The sequence below is a fragment of the Mesoplodon mirus genome (assembly GCF_964341445.2).
Source record: "Mesoplodon mirus genome assembly, chromosome: 14".
Lineage (NCBI taxonomy): Eukaryota > Metazoa > Chordata > Mammalia > Artiodactyla > Ziphiidae > Mesoplodon > Mesoplodon mirus.
In genome coordinates, this window is record NC_138990.1 from 12,889,481 (window position 1) to 12,901,500 (window position 12,020).

The 12,020-nt window shown below is 41.3% G+C and overlaps 1 protein-coding gene across 1 annotated transcript in view; it reads right to left on the reverse strand.

The window, feature by feature from the left end:
• MERTK (MER proto-oncogene, tyrosine kinase) overlaps positions 1–12,020 on the reverse strand; it is a 111,130-nt gene that overhangs the window by 18,279 nt on the left and 80,831 nt on the right. Inside the window, exons 10-14 of the mRNA XM_082642869.1 lie at positions 11,527–11,680; positions 8,429–8,514; positions 6,364–6,459; positions 5,564–5,644; positions 414–506 (exon numbers count right to left, since the gene is read on the reverse strand). Of these exons, the coding sequence (XP_082498995.1) occupies positions 414–506; positions 5,564–5,644; positions 6,364–6,459; positions 8,429–8,514; positions 11,527–11,680 (510 nt within the window). The remainder of the gene's footprint in view (positions 1–413; positions 507–5,563; positions 5,645–6,363; positions 6,460–8,428; positions 8,515–11,526; positions 11,681–12,020) is intronic.

The following is a 12,020-nucleotide window of genomic DNA, read 5'->3' on the forward strand; positions in this document are numbered from 1 at the left end:
CGGGGGCCGTTTTAATCCACAATCACCTAGAACTCTGTGGACACGAAACATTCCTGAGCCCACTGATGTCCAGGAAAATGCAGGCCTATTTTTACGACCAGCCTCAGAAAACATAACCGTAAGAAGTCTTTTGGGTGAAAACTCCCTTATTTTTATTTTATTTTATTTTTTGCCACACTGTGCGGCTTGTGGGATCTTAGTTCCCTGACCAGGGATCGAACTCGGGCCCCCTGCAGTGGAAGCGCCCAGTCCTAACCACTGGACCGCCAGGGAAGTCCCGAAAAACCCGATGTTATAAATTGCTTCGGAGTTATACAAAGTGTAAAATTTATCTGCCCCAGAGATTTTTCCTGTGGCCCAGAGTGGATCAGCCGAGCCCCTCCGGCCACCCAGTCCTATGTTTCTCTGAGTACCTAGGAGTCGGATGACATTTGGGTGGTTGAAGTCTTTCATGCACGCAGCCTCACTGAGAAACTCCTCAATCTCTCGCTGCGAAAAGTTGTCCACTGAAAGAAAAGACAGAAAATGTTAGGCACGAGTTATTTACTCAGAGAAGGGGAGGGGGCAATAGCAATTTTGTTCTTTAAAAGTAAAATCAGGGGCTTCCTTGGTGGCGCAGTGGTTGAGAGTCCGTCTGCCGATGCAGGGGACACGGGTTCGTGCCCCGGTCTGGGAGGATCCCACATGCCGCAGAGCAGCTGGGCCCGTGAGCCATGGCCACTGAGCCTGCGCGTCCGGAGCCTGTGCTCCGCAACGGGAGAGGCCACGGCAGTGGGAGGCCCGCGTACCGCAAAAAAAAAAAAAAAAAAAAAAAAAGTAAAATCAGGCAAAGGCAAAATGACAGCAACAGTAAACGAGTGGTTGTCAGAGACTGGTTGGGGGAGGGATGAACAGATGGTGTTTGGGGATTTTAGGAAGGTGAAACTTCTGTATGACCCTGGAATGGTGGACACAGGGCATCATGCATCTGTCAAAACCCACAGAACATACAACACAAGGTGAACCCTAATGTAACCTATGCGTTTCAGTTAATAATGTATCACTACGGGTTCATCAATTATAAAAAATGTACCACACCCATGCAAGATGTTAACAGGGCAGACTGTGTGAGGGGAGGGGGCATATGGGAACCCTCTACTTTCTGCCCATTTTTTTTTTTTTCAGCTGAGCTGCAAGGCATACGGGACCTTAGTTCCCTGCCCAGGGGTCAAACCCATGCCCCCTGCAGTGGAAGCCCCGAGTCTTAATTACTGGACTGCCAGGGAAGTCCCTGCCCAATTTTTCTATAAACCTAAAACTGCTCTAAAAATGAAAGCATATTAGTTTAAAAAAACTAAAATCAAATCCAACTGATCTGTTGCAATGATTTCTGCCTTCAAAAAAGAAAGAACACATGCTTCTCTCTCTCACCACGTTTCTTGCAAGTCTGGTTGCCCAATCACGCCTTGTGAACTAGATACACTTTCCTACTGAGTTTTTGGAATTAAGCCAATTTAAGAGAAACATTTAAAATTCTATATTATGGTAAGTGAAATAAGCCAGTCACATGAGGACAAATCCTGTATGACTCCACTTTTATGAGGTATTTCGAGAAGTCAAATTCACAGAGACAGAAAGTAGAATAGTGGCTGCCGGAAGCACGAGGGGGCATGGGGGATGGAGGGTTGTTGTTTAATGGGTACGGAGTTATGGTTTTGCAAGGCGAGAAAGTTCTGGAGGTGGATGGTGGTGATGGTTGCACAACAGTGTGAATGTACTGAATGTCCCTGAACTGTACACTTAAAAATGGTTAGGATGGTATATTTTACGTTATGTGTATTTCACCACAGTTAAAATCAAACACAAAGCCAAGCATACCTTAGGGAATCTGCTTTAACGGGGGGAAGTGTTGATTGAAATTACATGTAAGAGCATGTAGTACAGGGTCTGTACCTCCTATGGGCTTAAGATATATTAATCTTCCTATCCAAGCAAATTTAAGCAAAAAAATTCTACAGACCTGCAAAATGTCCGCCAACTTTGCCCCAAAAAACCAGGTGAAGTGGGCAAACCCCTTCCCCAGGGTCTAACCCCTCCAGGCAAGTGTAGATGAGCCTGGGATTCAGAGGCCAGAGACTGGGCTTTTAATCTTTGGTAATTAGCATGGATACAATTCACATACAAGTTACTCTAATTAAGTTAAAGGATTGCAGAACCAAGGCCAGAGAGGAAACAGGTTCCAGGCCCAGCTCCTTCTACTAGGGCCCCTAAACTTTCTACTGGTGAATTGGGATAAATGATGGAAGAAGCCTTCCCAGGGACACACTGAGAGGTTAACAGAAAAATGAGAGAGGCAGGAAGGATGCTGACTGTGGCTTGATACCCAGACTCGGCTCCACACCGGGTTCAGCTCCAGTCAGTACTCTAACTTCGGGTTTTCTCAGTCTATGGAGGAGATTACCCACACCTACCTCCTAGCTGTACTGATTTCCTGCTCCTGCTGTACTGATGAAATGTGGGAATAACTGCAGTGCCCTCTGGCACACAGTAAGAATGACATAAGGGCTTCCCTGGTGGCACAGTGGTTGAGATTCTGCCTGCCGATGCAGGGGACACGGGTTCGTGCCCCGGCCCGGGAAGATCCCACATGCCGCGGAGCGGCTGGGCCCGTGAGCCATGGCCGCTGAGCCTGCGCGTCCGGAGCCTGTGCTCCGCAACGGGAGAGGCCACAGCAGTGAGAGGCCCGCATACCGCAAAAAAAAAAAAAAAAAAAAAAGAATGACATAAGTACTGGCCATTACTATGTATATAAAAAGCTTGAAAAAGCAAAAAGCACCAGCCCGTCTGACTTGGTTATTATGGTTACTTTTTATATTTAAATGAAAACTTTAGCCTCCAATTCTGGTTAAGAAGTCTCAGTACATGCTTATAATCTAACTGATGCTTTAATGCCCAATAAACAGTGGATTTAAATTTTAGGAAGAAACCAATTTTACTTTACCCCTTGATCAAAAATAATATTGAATACATACAAGGGGTAAAGGAGGAAGCAATATTAAGAGCATTAACAAACACAGCACGAAATAATTTTCCTCTGTATGAATTGTGAAGACAACTGCAGGTGAATGGTGTATGATCATGGTCAATTTCATGGGTGCCCAGCTGGACACCTGAAGAACCGAACTTAGACAATCATGTGTCTCCAGGTCCTGGAGATGCTTCTTGGAGAAGGGCATGGGGGGACCCGTTATCATGTTCCGCCATTGCAGTCTGGTCAATCTATGGTGAGGAAAACTCCGGTCCAACCCTCCTCCTTTCTAGCTATTTGATTTGGACAAGTCACCACCTTTCTGAGCCTTAGTTTCCTTGTCTAAATGGACAAGGGCACAGACTCTGAAGGGCTCTAACTGGCACCTGCCACTATTTTTGTCAACACTGTAATTCATTCTCCTCCATGCCGCAACCAAAGTGAACTTTCTAGAATGTAATAATATGCTCTTGTCCTTATTTGCTTAAGACTCTTAATAGCGCTTTACTACTTGTGGGATGAAAACAGATTCTGTGTGATGACTTATCAGGCCCTTCCTGACCCAGATGTAAGCACTCTTCCCAGCTCCCTTGGAGACTGCAGTTTATGATCATAGCTCTTGATATGCCTTTAACCAAAGGATATTTCTCCTCTCTCTGGGAATCTTACCTTCCAGGCAGTACACAGCTTCCTGCAGACCACACAACCACCCTCAAGTGAGGAAGTGAACCCACCCAGCTAAGCCAGACCGATCCCTGGGGTCAGATGCTGCTACCAGCTCAGGCCTGCCTTGGAAATTCATGCTTTACTTTGGAATCATTATCTCTACTAAATGGTAAGAGAGGGGGAGGGAGAGAGTAAAAATAACAAATGTTATTGCCTTGCGTGTGCTAGGGCTCAGGGTGGGCCACCCCAAAACATGCCACCATGGCATATTGATTATTTTGAATTACAGTTACTTAGGAAACAGCCAATGCAAGAGGGACACTCTGACACTCCTTTCTGTCCTCCTGAAAGCAGAAGATAAATCTCTCTTGTGAAAGATGAAGGACACCCTTATCGCCAGAGATAGGGAATTCTGGCTGAAGAAGCCTGTATAAACAAACCTTGTTAGTTCTTTCTTTCTTTTTTAACATCTTTATTGGAGTACAATTGCTTTACAAGGGTGTGTTAGTTTCTGCTGTATAACAAAGTGAATCAGTTACACATATACATATATCCCCGTATCTCCTCCCTCTTGCATCTCCCTCCCAACCTCCCTATCCCACCCCTCTAGGTGGTCACAAAGCCCCTAGCTGATCTCCCTGGGCTATGCGGCTGCTTCCCACTAGCTATCTATTTTACATTTGGTAGTGTTTATAAGTCCATGTCACTCTCTCACTTCGTCCCATCTTACCCTTCTCCCTCCCTGTATCCTCAAGTCCATTCTCTACGTCTGCATCTTTATTCCTGTCCTACCCCTAGGTTCTTCAGAACCATTTTTTTTTTTAGATTCCATATATATGAGTTAGCATACAGTATTTGTTTTTCTCTTTCTGACTTACTTCACTCTGTATGACAGACTCTAGGTCCATCCACCTCACTACAAATAACTCAATTTTGTTTCTTTTTATGGCTGAGTAATATTCCATTGTATATATGTGCCACATCTTCTTTATCCATTCATCTGTCGATGGACACTTAGGCTGCTTCCATATCCTGGCTATTGTAAACAGAGCTGCAATGAACACTGTGGTACATGACTCTTTTTGAATTATGGTTTTCTCAGGGTATATGCCCAGTAGTGGGATTGCTGGATCGTACGATAGTTCTATTTTCAGTTTTTAAGGAACATCCATACTGTTCTCCATAGTGGCTGTATCAATTTACATTCCACCAACAGTGCAAGAGGGTTCCCTTTTCTCCACACCCTCTCCCTTGTTAGTCCTTTAAATTGACTACCCCAAGCCCAAACTTTGAGCTTTGCTTTGATTCTTCACTTATTGAGCACCTAAAACCCACGTTTCTCTGTCCTGTCAATTCCTCACAAATTTACTATTTCTTTGTCTAAAACGTATAAAAGCTGCCTCTTTGGCCACTTCGTAGGTCCCATTTCTACGACATTTCCTGCACATGGATTAAAACTTATTTCTTCTTCTCCTGTTAATCTGTCTTGTGTCAATTTTATTAGGCCAGCCACAAGAACTTAAAAGGGGTGGAGGGGGAAATCCCCCCTCCCTGACAAGTGTAAAGAATATGTAATATTCTGAATCACTTTGCTGTACATCTGAGACATTGTAAACCAACTTTACTTCAATAATAAATAAATACATAAATGAATACATAAATAAATAAAACCAAACATTAAAAAAAAAGAATATATGATGCAGGTATGAAGAGCTCATTACAGTAACTTTCCATCTGTGACCTTAATAGTGCTTTGGATGGCCTTCTGACCCATTGGTGACCGAGACCATGACATATGAACTCCATCATTCATCACTGGCCTGACGAAACACTGGATACTGAAGCAGCTGCCCGCCCCCAGAAGAACGGGTTTCATCAGGGTTAACTCACACTTCATGGTTTTCACGGCCACCTTCTGAGAGGTCCCATCCTGCTGATTAAGATTTCCTTCCATGACAGACCCAAACTCTCCTGTGAAGTAAAACAACATCTATGTTGACCTTGTGCAAAATCTCTCTTGCCCACAGAAATGAATAGCACCGTAGCTGCGGTTTTCGCGTGGCTCCACTGTGACCCCAACACAGCAGCTGGGCAGAGCTGGCCAGGTCACCCACACTGGTAAACCCAGGGCACAGGCCATGCCCTAGCCTCCTGCCTGTCACAAGCTTAGTTGGCTCAGACTTAGCTCAGCTCATCATTTTATTAAGCATCATAACTGATTCAAGAAACTTACAAGACAACATGGAAATTGTTACTGACATGTATCAAGTACAAATTCTTAATCCCATTATCATTTATCCTAAGACCATTTTGACAAACATGTATTTTCACCTCTGTTCCTATTTAATTAGGAAGGTGACAAGAATAGTAAACTTAAGAACTAGAGGAATAAATTGAAAGTATATAGGAAGCTGACCAATGAATTGCGTGCATTTTAATGAAGAAAGGAAATTAATATTTTTCAAGAGCCTACTGTGTTTGTTAGGCTCTGCAGAGGCCCTTTTCATAGGCCAAATCTGAGTTTCAAAAATCACTGTTTACTTTTTCATTTTAACAGTTATAAGATAGAACTATTTGTATTATAACTTAAAGTCACAAAAATGGTATTTTATTGAATAAATGTATATTTTTTTAAATGGCTGTGAACTGCTTACCTTCTTACTCATATTTTAAAAGAATTAAACGCTTACCTTCACCCAGAATTTTCCCAAGAATTAGAAGGTTCCTGTCAATCACGACATCTTCTAGTTTATTTTGCAGTTCCTCACTGACTCCCAAGCTATGTACTATAAAAGGAGTCACAGAACATACATGACCTGTCAGTATGCTTCCTTTCATCTGAATATAATTAAAATTGTAAATAAAGTATAAAGTCCTATAAAAAAGTTTTCTCATTTTATATCCATAGCTCTCCCCCCAAAATGCCAGTAGTAAAATATCACACTTAATCCTACTTAATGATTAAACTGAGTAAAATGAATGTTTCAGGGCAAACTAATCCTGAAGGATTATAAAAATCAGAACCATATTTCTCTTCCCACTGCGTGGTAGCAGCAGCTGGCAATCAGATTCATGCAGGGGAGCTTTGCCCTTGACTCAAAGGAGTGAGGAAGTCACTATTCTTTCTTTTCTTTTTTTTTTTTAATTTTAAAATATTTATTTATAAATTTATTTGGCCATACCGGGTCTTAGTTGCAGTACACGGGATCTTCGTTGCCGTGTGAGGGATCTTTGTTGCGTCACGTGGGATCTAGTTCCCTGACCGGGGATCAAACCCAGGCCCCCTGCATTGGGAGCTCGGAGTCTTAACCACTGGACCACCAGGGCAGTCCCAAGTCAATATTCTTTCTAGTGGAGCATTTACTAGTATACCCCTAACTGTGGGATACAAAAAAGTCATCAGGACACCTCCCCTGCCCTCCCATGCCAGGGAAGGTGGCACAGAATCCACAGGAAACATGTAGAGAACAAGGTACAGTTTGTTTTACATATGGTATATAGAACCTCATTATAATGACATAGAAAGTGCTAAATTGAATACTTGGTGGGGGACTGAAGATTCAGATTTTCTATGAGGCGTAGATATGCAGCACAGACAATCAGTGTTATCAATAAAAGGTGTTGGGGCTTCCCTGGTGGCACAGTTGTTGAGAATCCGCCTGCCGATGCAGGGGACACGGGTTCGTGACCCGGTTCGGGAAGATCCCACATGCCGCGGAGCGGCTGGGCCCCTGAGCCATGGCCACTGAGCCTGCGCATCCGGAGCCTGTGCTCCGCAACGGGAGAGGCCACAACAGTGAGAGGCCCACGTACCGCAAAAAAAAAAAAATAATAAATAAATAAATAAATAAATAAATAAATAAAAGGCATTAACCAGGAGAGGGAAACCAATTCAATAGGCATTTGGCAAATGGTTCAGTTTGTGCCATAGTTAGGGAATGAGCAAGACTGCAAGAAAAAAAAATGTGGCAATTAGAAAGGACACATTAGCTCTTAGTGAAAAAATTTTACCCAAATAGTGCTTCAATCAAGGAAAGAAATTGGTCTAAATGACAGATTTTTTTAAATGCAAGAATAGACATCTAAAAGGCAAAACCTGTAGATTAGAGAAGTAATAACATCCTACATCAAATGAGTTTTTGTTTCATAGTAACCTGCCTTCCATCATCCTAATATTTATTTGTTGTTGTTTGTTTTGTTTTTTGGCAAACATCCAGAAGCTTGAATTTGATAATATTCACACACTTCCAACACTGTTTCTGAAATTATTCAAGAACACAGCTGTCTATTCCCATTCTTTGAAACTAAAAGAGTTCCCACTCTGATTCAGCAAAGCTCAAACCATAACTGTCACAAAGTATGCTAGCCAATTGTTCCCTGACTTGGTTGCCAGGAAAAAACAGGAAATGAGCTCAAGATTACGACAGTTGCTTTGCTGTTTCCTTTAAATCCCTCTGCCCACATCTTCTCCTCTCGCCCTGAGAGTTCCTTCTTCCCTCCATGTTTCATGGCATCAGGAGTCCTGGTCACTTCACCGTGGGTCCAGCTCCAGATTTCCAGGAAACCGGCCAGTAGGGAAGCCCAGGGCCATGTCTGACTCTCTACTTGTTGGTTTCCAGAGACATGTTGCACATTAAAGATAGACATTCTTCGACTCCTTTGGCTTTTGTTAGAAATCTATCAATTAATTTGTGGTTTTCTTTGCTCTCAACTATTTTGACTTTTGCCAAAACAGAGAAATGAGAGTCAACTTACAGGTGAGTTCAATGGCTCGCCGACAGAAGGACTTCTTTGCTATGTAACTGACAACCAATTCTGAATCCTCCTCTGTGAAGGCGCTCCTGGGTGAATAAGAACAGACATCTCACACAAGAAGCAGAAGGCTTACCCAGGTTGGGGCTGGTTCCACAAGATGCTACTAAGCTGCTGCCTGTTAAAGGGACTCTTCTAGTACAAAAACCTTTGTCACTGGGAGAAATAGGCTTCTTTCCTTAGATCCATTTTAGGCTTACCTGTCAATATCAAACAACCCTGTCTAGGAACCATCAAGAGCTGAGAACAACTGATAAGCTCCCAACGGCCAAAGCTGTAACAATTTGAGCAACACGATAAAGTCGTATTGGATTATAACCCAAAGTATAAAATGAATATCCATGAGTCCAGACTGATAATATATATACACACACACACACGCATGTGTGTGTGTGTGTGTGTGTGTATGTGTATAAATAAATAAATTGGGGGAAAGAGAGAAGTCTCCTGTGCAGAAGAATTCCAAATATTTTATATAGATACTCTGTCTTTAAAAGACGGGGGTAGCGTTAACTCCTTACCCTGTAAGTGTGAGCTGCATATACTGACTTGCTTCCTAAGAGTCCAGTATAAAAAGGGAGAAAAAATAACTATGGTAGAGAAATCAGGCAGACACCACCTCAGCCAGCTGATCAGGATCAACATCAACAGTGATAAGTCATGTTGACAGTGTGTATCCTTGATGTAATGGGATGAAGATGGCACTCTACCTCTGTAGTCTTCCACTCAATAACCTGTAACCCCCAGTCTAATCATGAGCAGAACATCACACAAATTCCAAGAGAGGGCATCCTACAAAATACCTGACCAGTACTCCCGGAAACTATCAAGTTCAACAAAACAAGGAAAGGCTGGGAAACTGCCATGGCCAAGAGGAGCCTAAGGAGACATGAAAACAAAATGTAATGTGGTGTCCTGGATAGGACTCTGGGAAAGAAAAGGGATATTAGGCAAAAAGAAAGGAAATCTGAATAAAGTATGGACTTTGTTAATGATAATGTATTGATATTATTTGACTGACTGTAGCAAATACACTGTCCTAACATAAAATGTTAATAACAGGGGACCCTGGATGTGATGTATATGGAAAGTCTCTGTACTACCTTCTCAATATTTCTGTAAACTTAAAACTTCTCTGAAAAAGAAAACCTATTTTAAAAAATCCATTTAGTCACTGTTTTAGACTAATTGGTGGAAAGTACTATGAATTCATGAGTCTAAATTATAGACTTAACCTCACGTTATTTTGCATATATAGATTATTTTAAAAGAGAGAACACATTTAAAAAATAATATATTTGTATGCAAAGTAAAGAATTTGGAAGGATTTATGCCAAAATAGCAACTGAGACCAGGTAGAAACCCTGGAGTTACAGATGGGTTTCACTTTCTACTTTCAACTATTCTATATAATTTGATTTTTAAAAAAACTATAAGAATGTTACTTTTATAAGTAGAAAATAAAGGTATTTTCATTAAAAAATGAACAAATGAAAGGTGTTTGTACAAAATGAACAAATGAATAGGGTGTTGCAGTGAAGACCCAAGGAAACTGACTTCAGTATAAAATAATGTAGAAACTAACCTGTGATCAACTTTTCACTTGTTTTCAGCTTCTGCTCAGCTTAATGGTTCTTGGAGATAATTTTATTTCTACATATTTGAAACGTACTGGAATCTTATTAATATATCTGCTGTACTTTGCAGCCCCACTTTTTGGTAAGTTTTAAAACATTCAACATTAAACTTCTCCAAATTATTACAGCTAGGGTTGAATCAGATAATATCTAAGATCTATTTTGGTGGTAAGCTTTTGGGTTCTGTGGAACCATGAGTTAGTGGAGGACTAGCTGATAAGAATGTTTTCACATGGAGCATTTTCTTCTGCATTTCTTAACTGCTAGACTATAAGCTACATGTGGGCAGCCCCATGCTTGTCTTGTTCATCTTTCTCCATCCAAACCCTAGAATAGGTTCTGTTTTTTGAACATTCCTTCCTTTCTGCACAGATTTGAAATGCACTCTTCATTGTATATTCTATTCCCACACACATATGGGCACCCTGTGATGTCCATACACTGAGTTCTCACCAATACCTCACTGTTCTAATCATTTAACATGTTTTTATACCTAGTAGGATTAGCCCTCTCCACCCAAACTTTTGTGTTTTTCAAAACTGTCTTGGCTGTCTCTGCTCATTTACTCTTCAAGGTAAATTTTTTCTTTTTTTTTTTTTTTTAAAGATTTTTTTGAGGTGGACCTTTTTTAAAGTCTTTATTGAATTTGTTACAACATTGCTTCTGTTTTATGTTTTGGCTTTTTGGCCACGAGGCATATGGGATCCTAGCTCCCTGACCAGGGATCGAACCTGCACCCCCTGCATTCAACCCACACCCCCTGCATTGGAAGGCGAAGTCTCAACCACTGGACTGCCAGGGAAGTCCCTCAGGTAAATTTTCAAATCAGCTTTTATCAACAATCCTGCAGCAATTTAGATGGTGGTTATATTGAATTTATGGTTAACTTGGGGAAAAATGATCTCTTGACAAAACTGAGCCTTCCCATCTATGAACATGGTACACATCTTTCCATTTATTTGAGTTGTCTTCTGGAATGTCAGTAAAGTTTAATAAGTTTTTCCACAAAGCTCTTGTACATATATTGGGTTTCTTCTTAGGAACATTATAGTTCTCGTGCTATTGTGGATGGGTTGTCATTCTAGCACTTTGACTTTAATGTATTTTAAAACCAGAATCAAAATATTTTCACAACATTTAATGTCCTAAAACATCTTAAGTTTCCTCTTAAAGGAAAACAAGAAAGGCGGAAAGCAAGAAGGGACTTCGGAAGAAGTAAAAAGCTTTCACTATTGCCTGCCTTTGTGGCACTGGCCTAAGTAAGGAAGCTGCCTTCCCCCGGGGTGTGCATAATACAGGGACCCAGCTGGGTACCGGAGCTGGGCCAGCAGAAGAGGCATTAACGCTTGGCATAGCAACTTCATCGATACCACTGAGCAAAACATTTTAAACTGAGAAACTTACCCAAACTTTGTCTCCTGGAATCTTTTCCTGATGGCCAGAGATATATATAAAGTTAACCCAATCAAAACAAATCCACAAAAGCAGCCAAGGATGATGAGCACAGGATCTTTGTTGCCAGGTGCTGGGGTTGACGAGGGGGCAAAATCTACCCAACCTAGTAAAATACCAATAGAATCAATTCAAAACATCTCTTTGGGATTCGGGATAGTTGATTTACAATATTGGGGAACTCTCTTCATGTCAGTTATAAATGTATAAGCAATTGAAAAAATAGTAAAACTAATATTTAACTGGTACGCTCTAATTTGAAACTCAGAAATACTGAGAATCAAAATGCTTTATTTCTTTGTAAAAAAAAGTATCAAGAGTAGTTTGAACACTGCTTGCCAGCTTCTAGCCATATAGCTTAGGATATAGAGAGAACGTATTTTCCATGCCCTGACAAATGTCATACTCCTTTCCAAGTTTGGATCAGCTTCCAATGTTTTATCCTT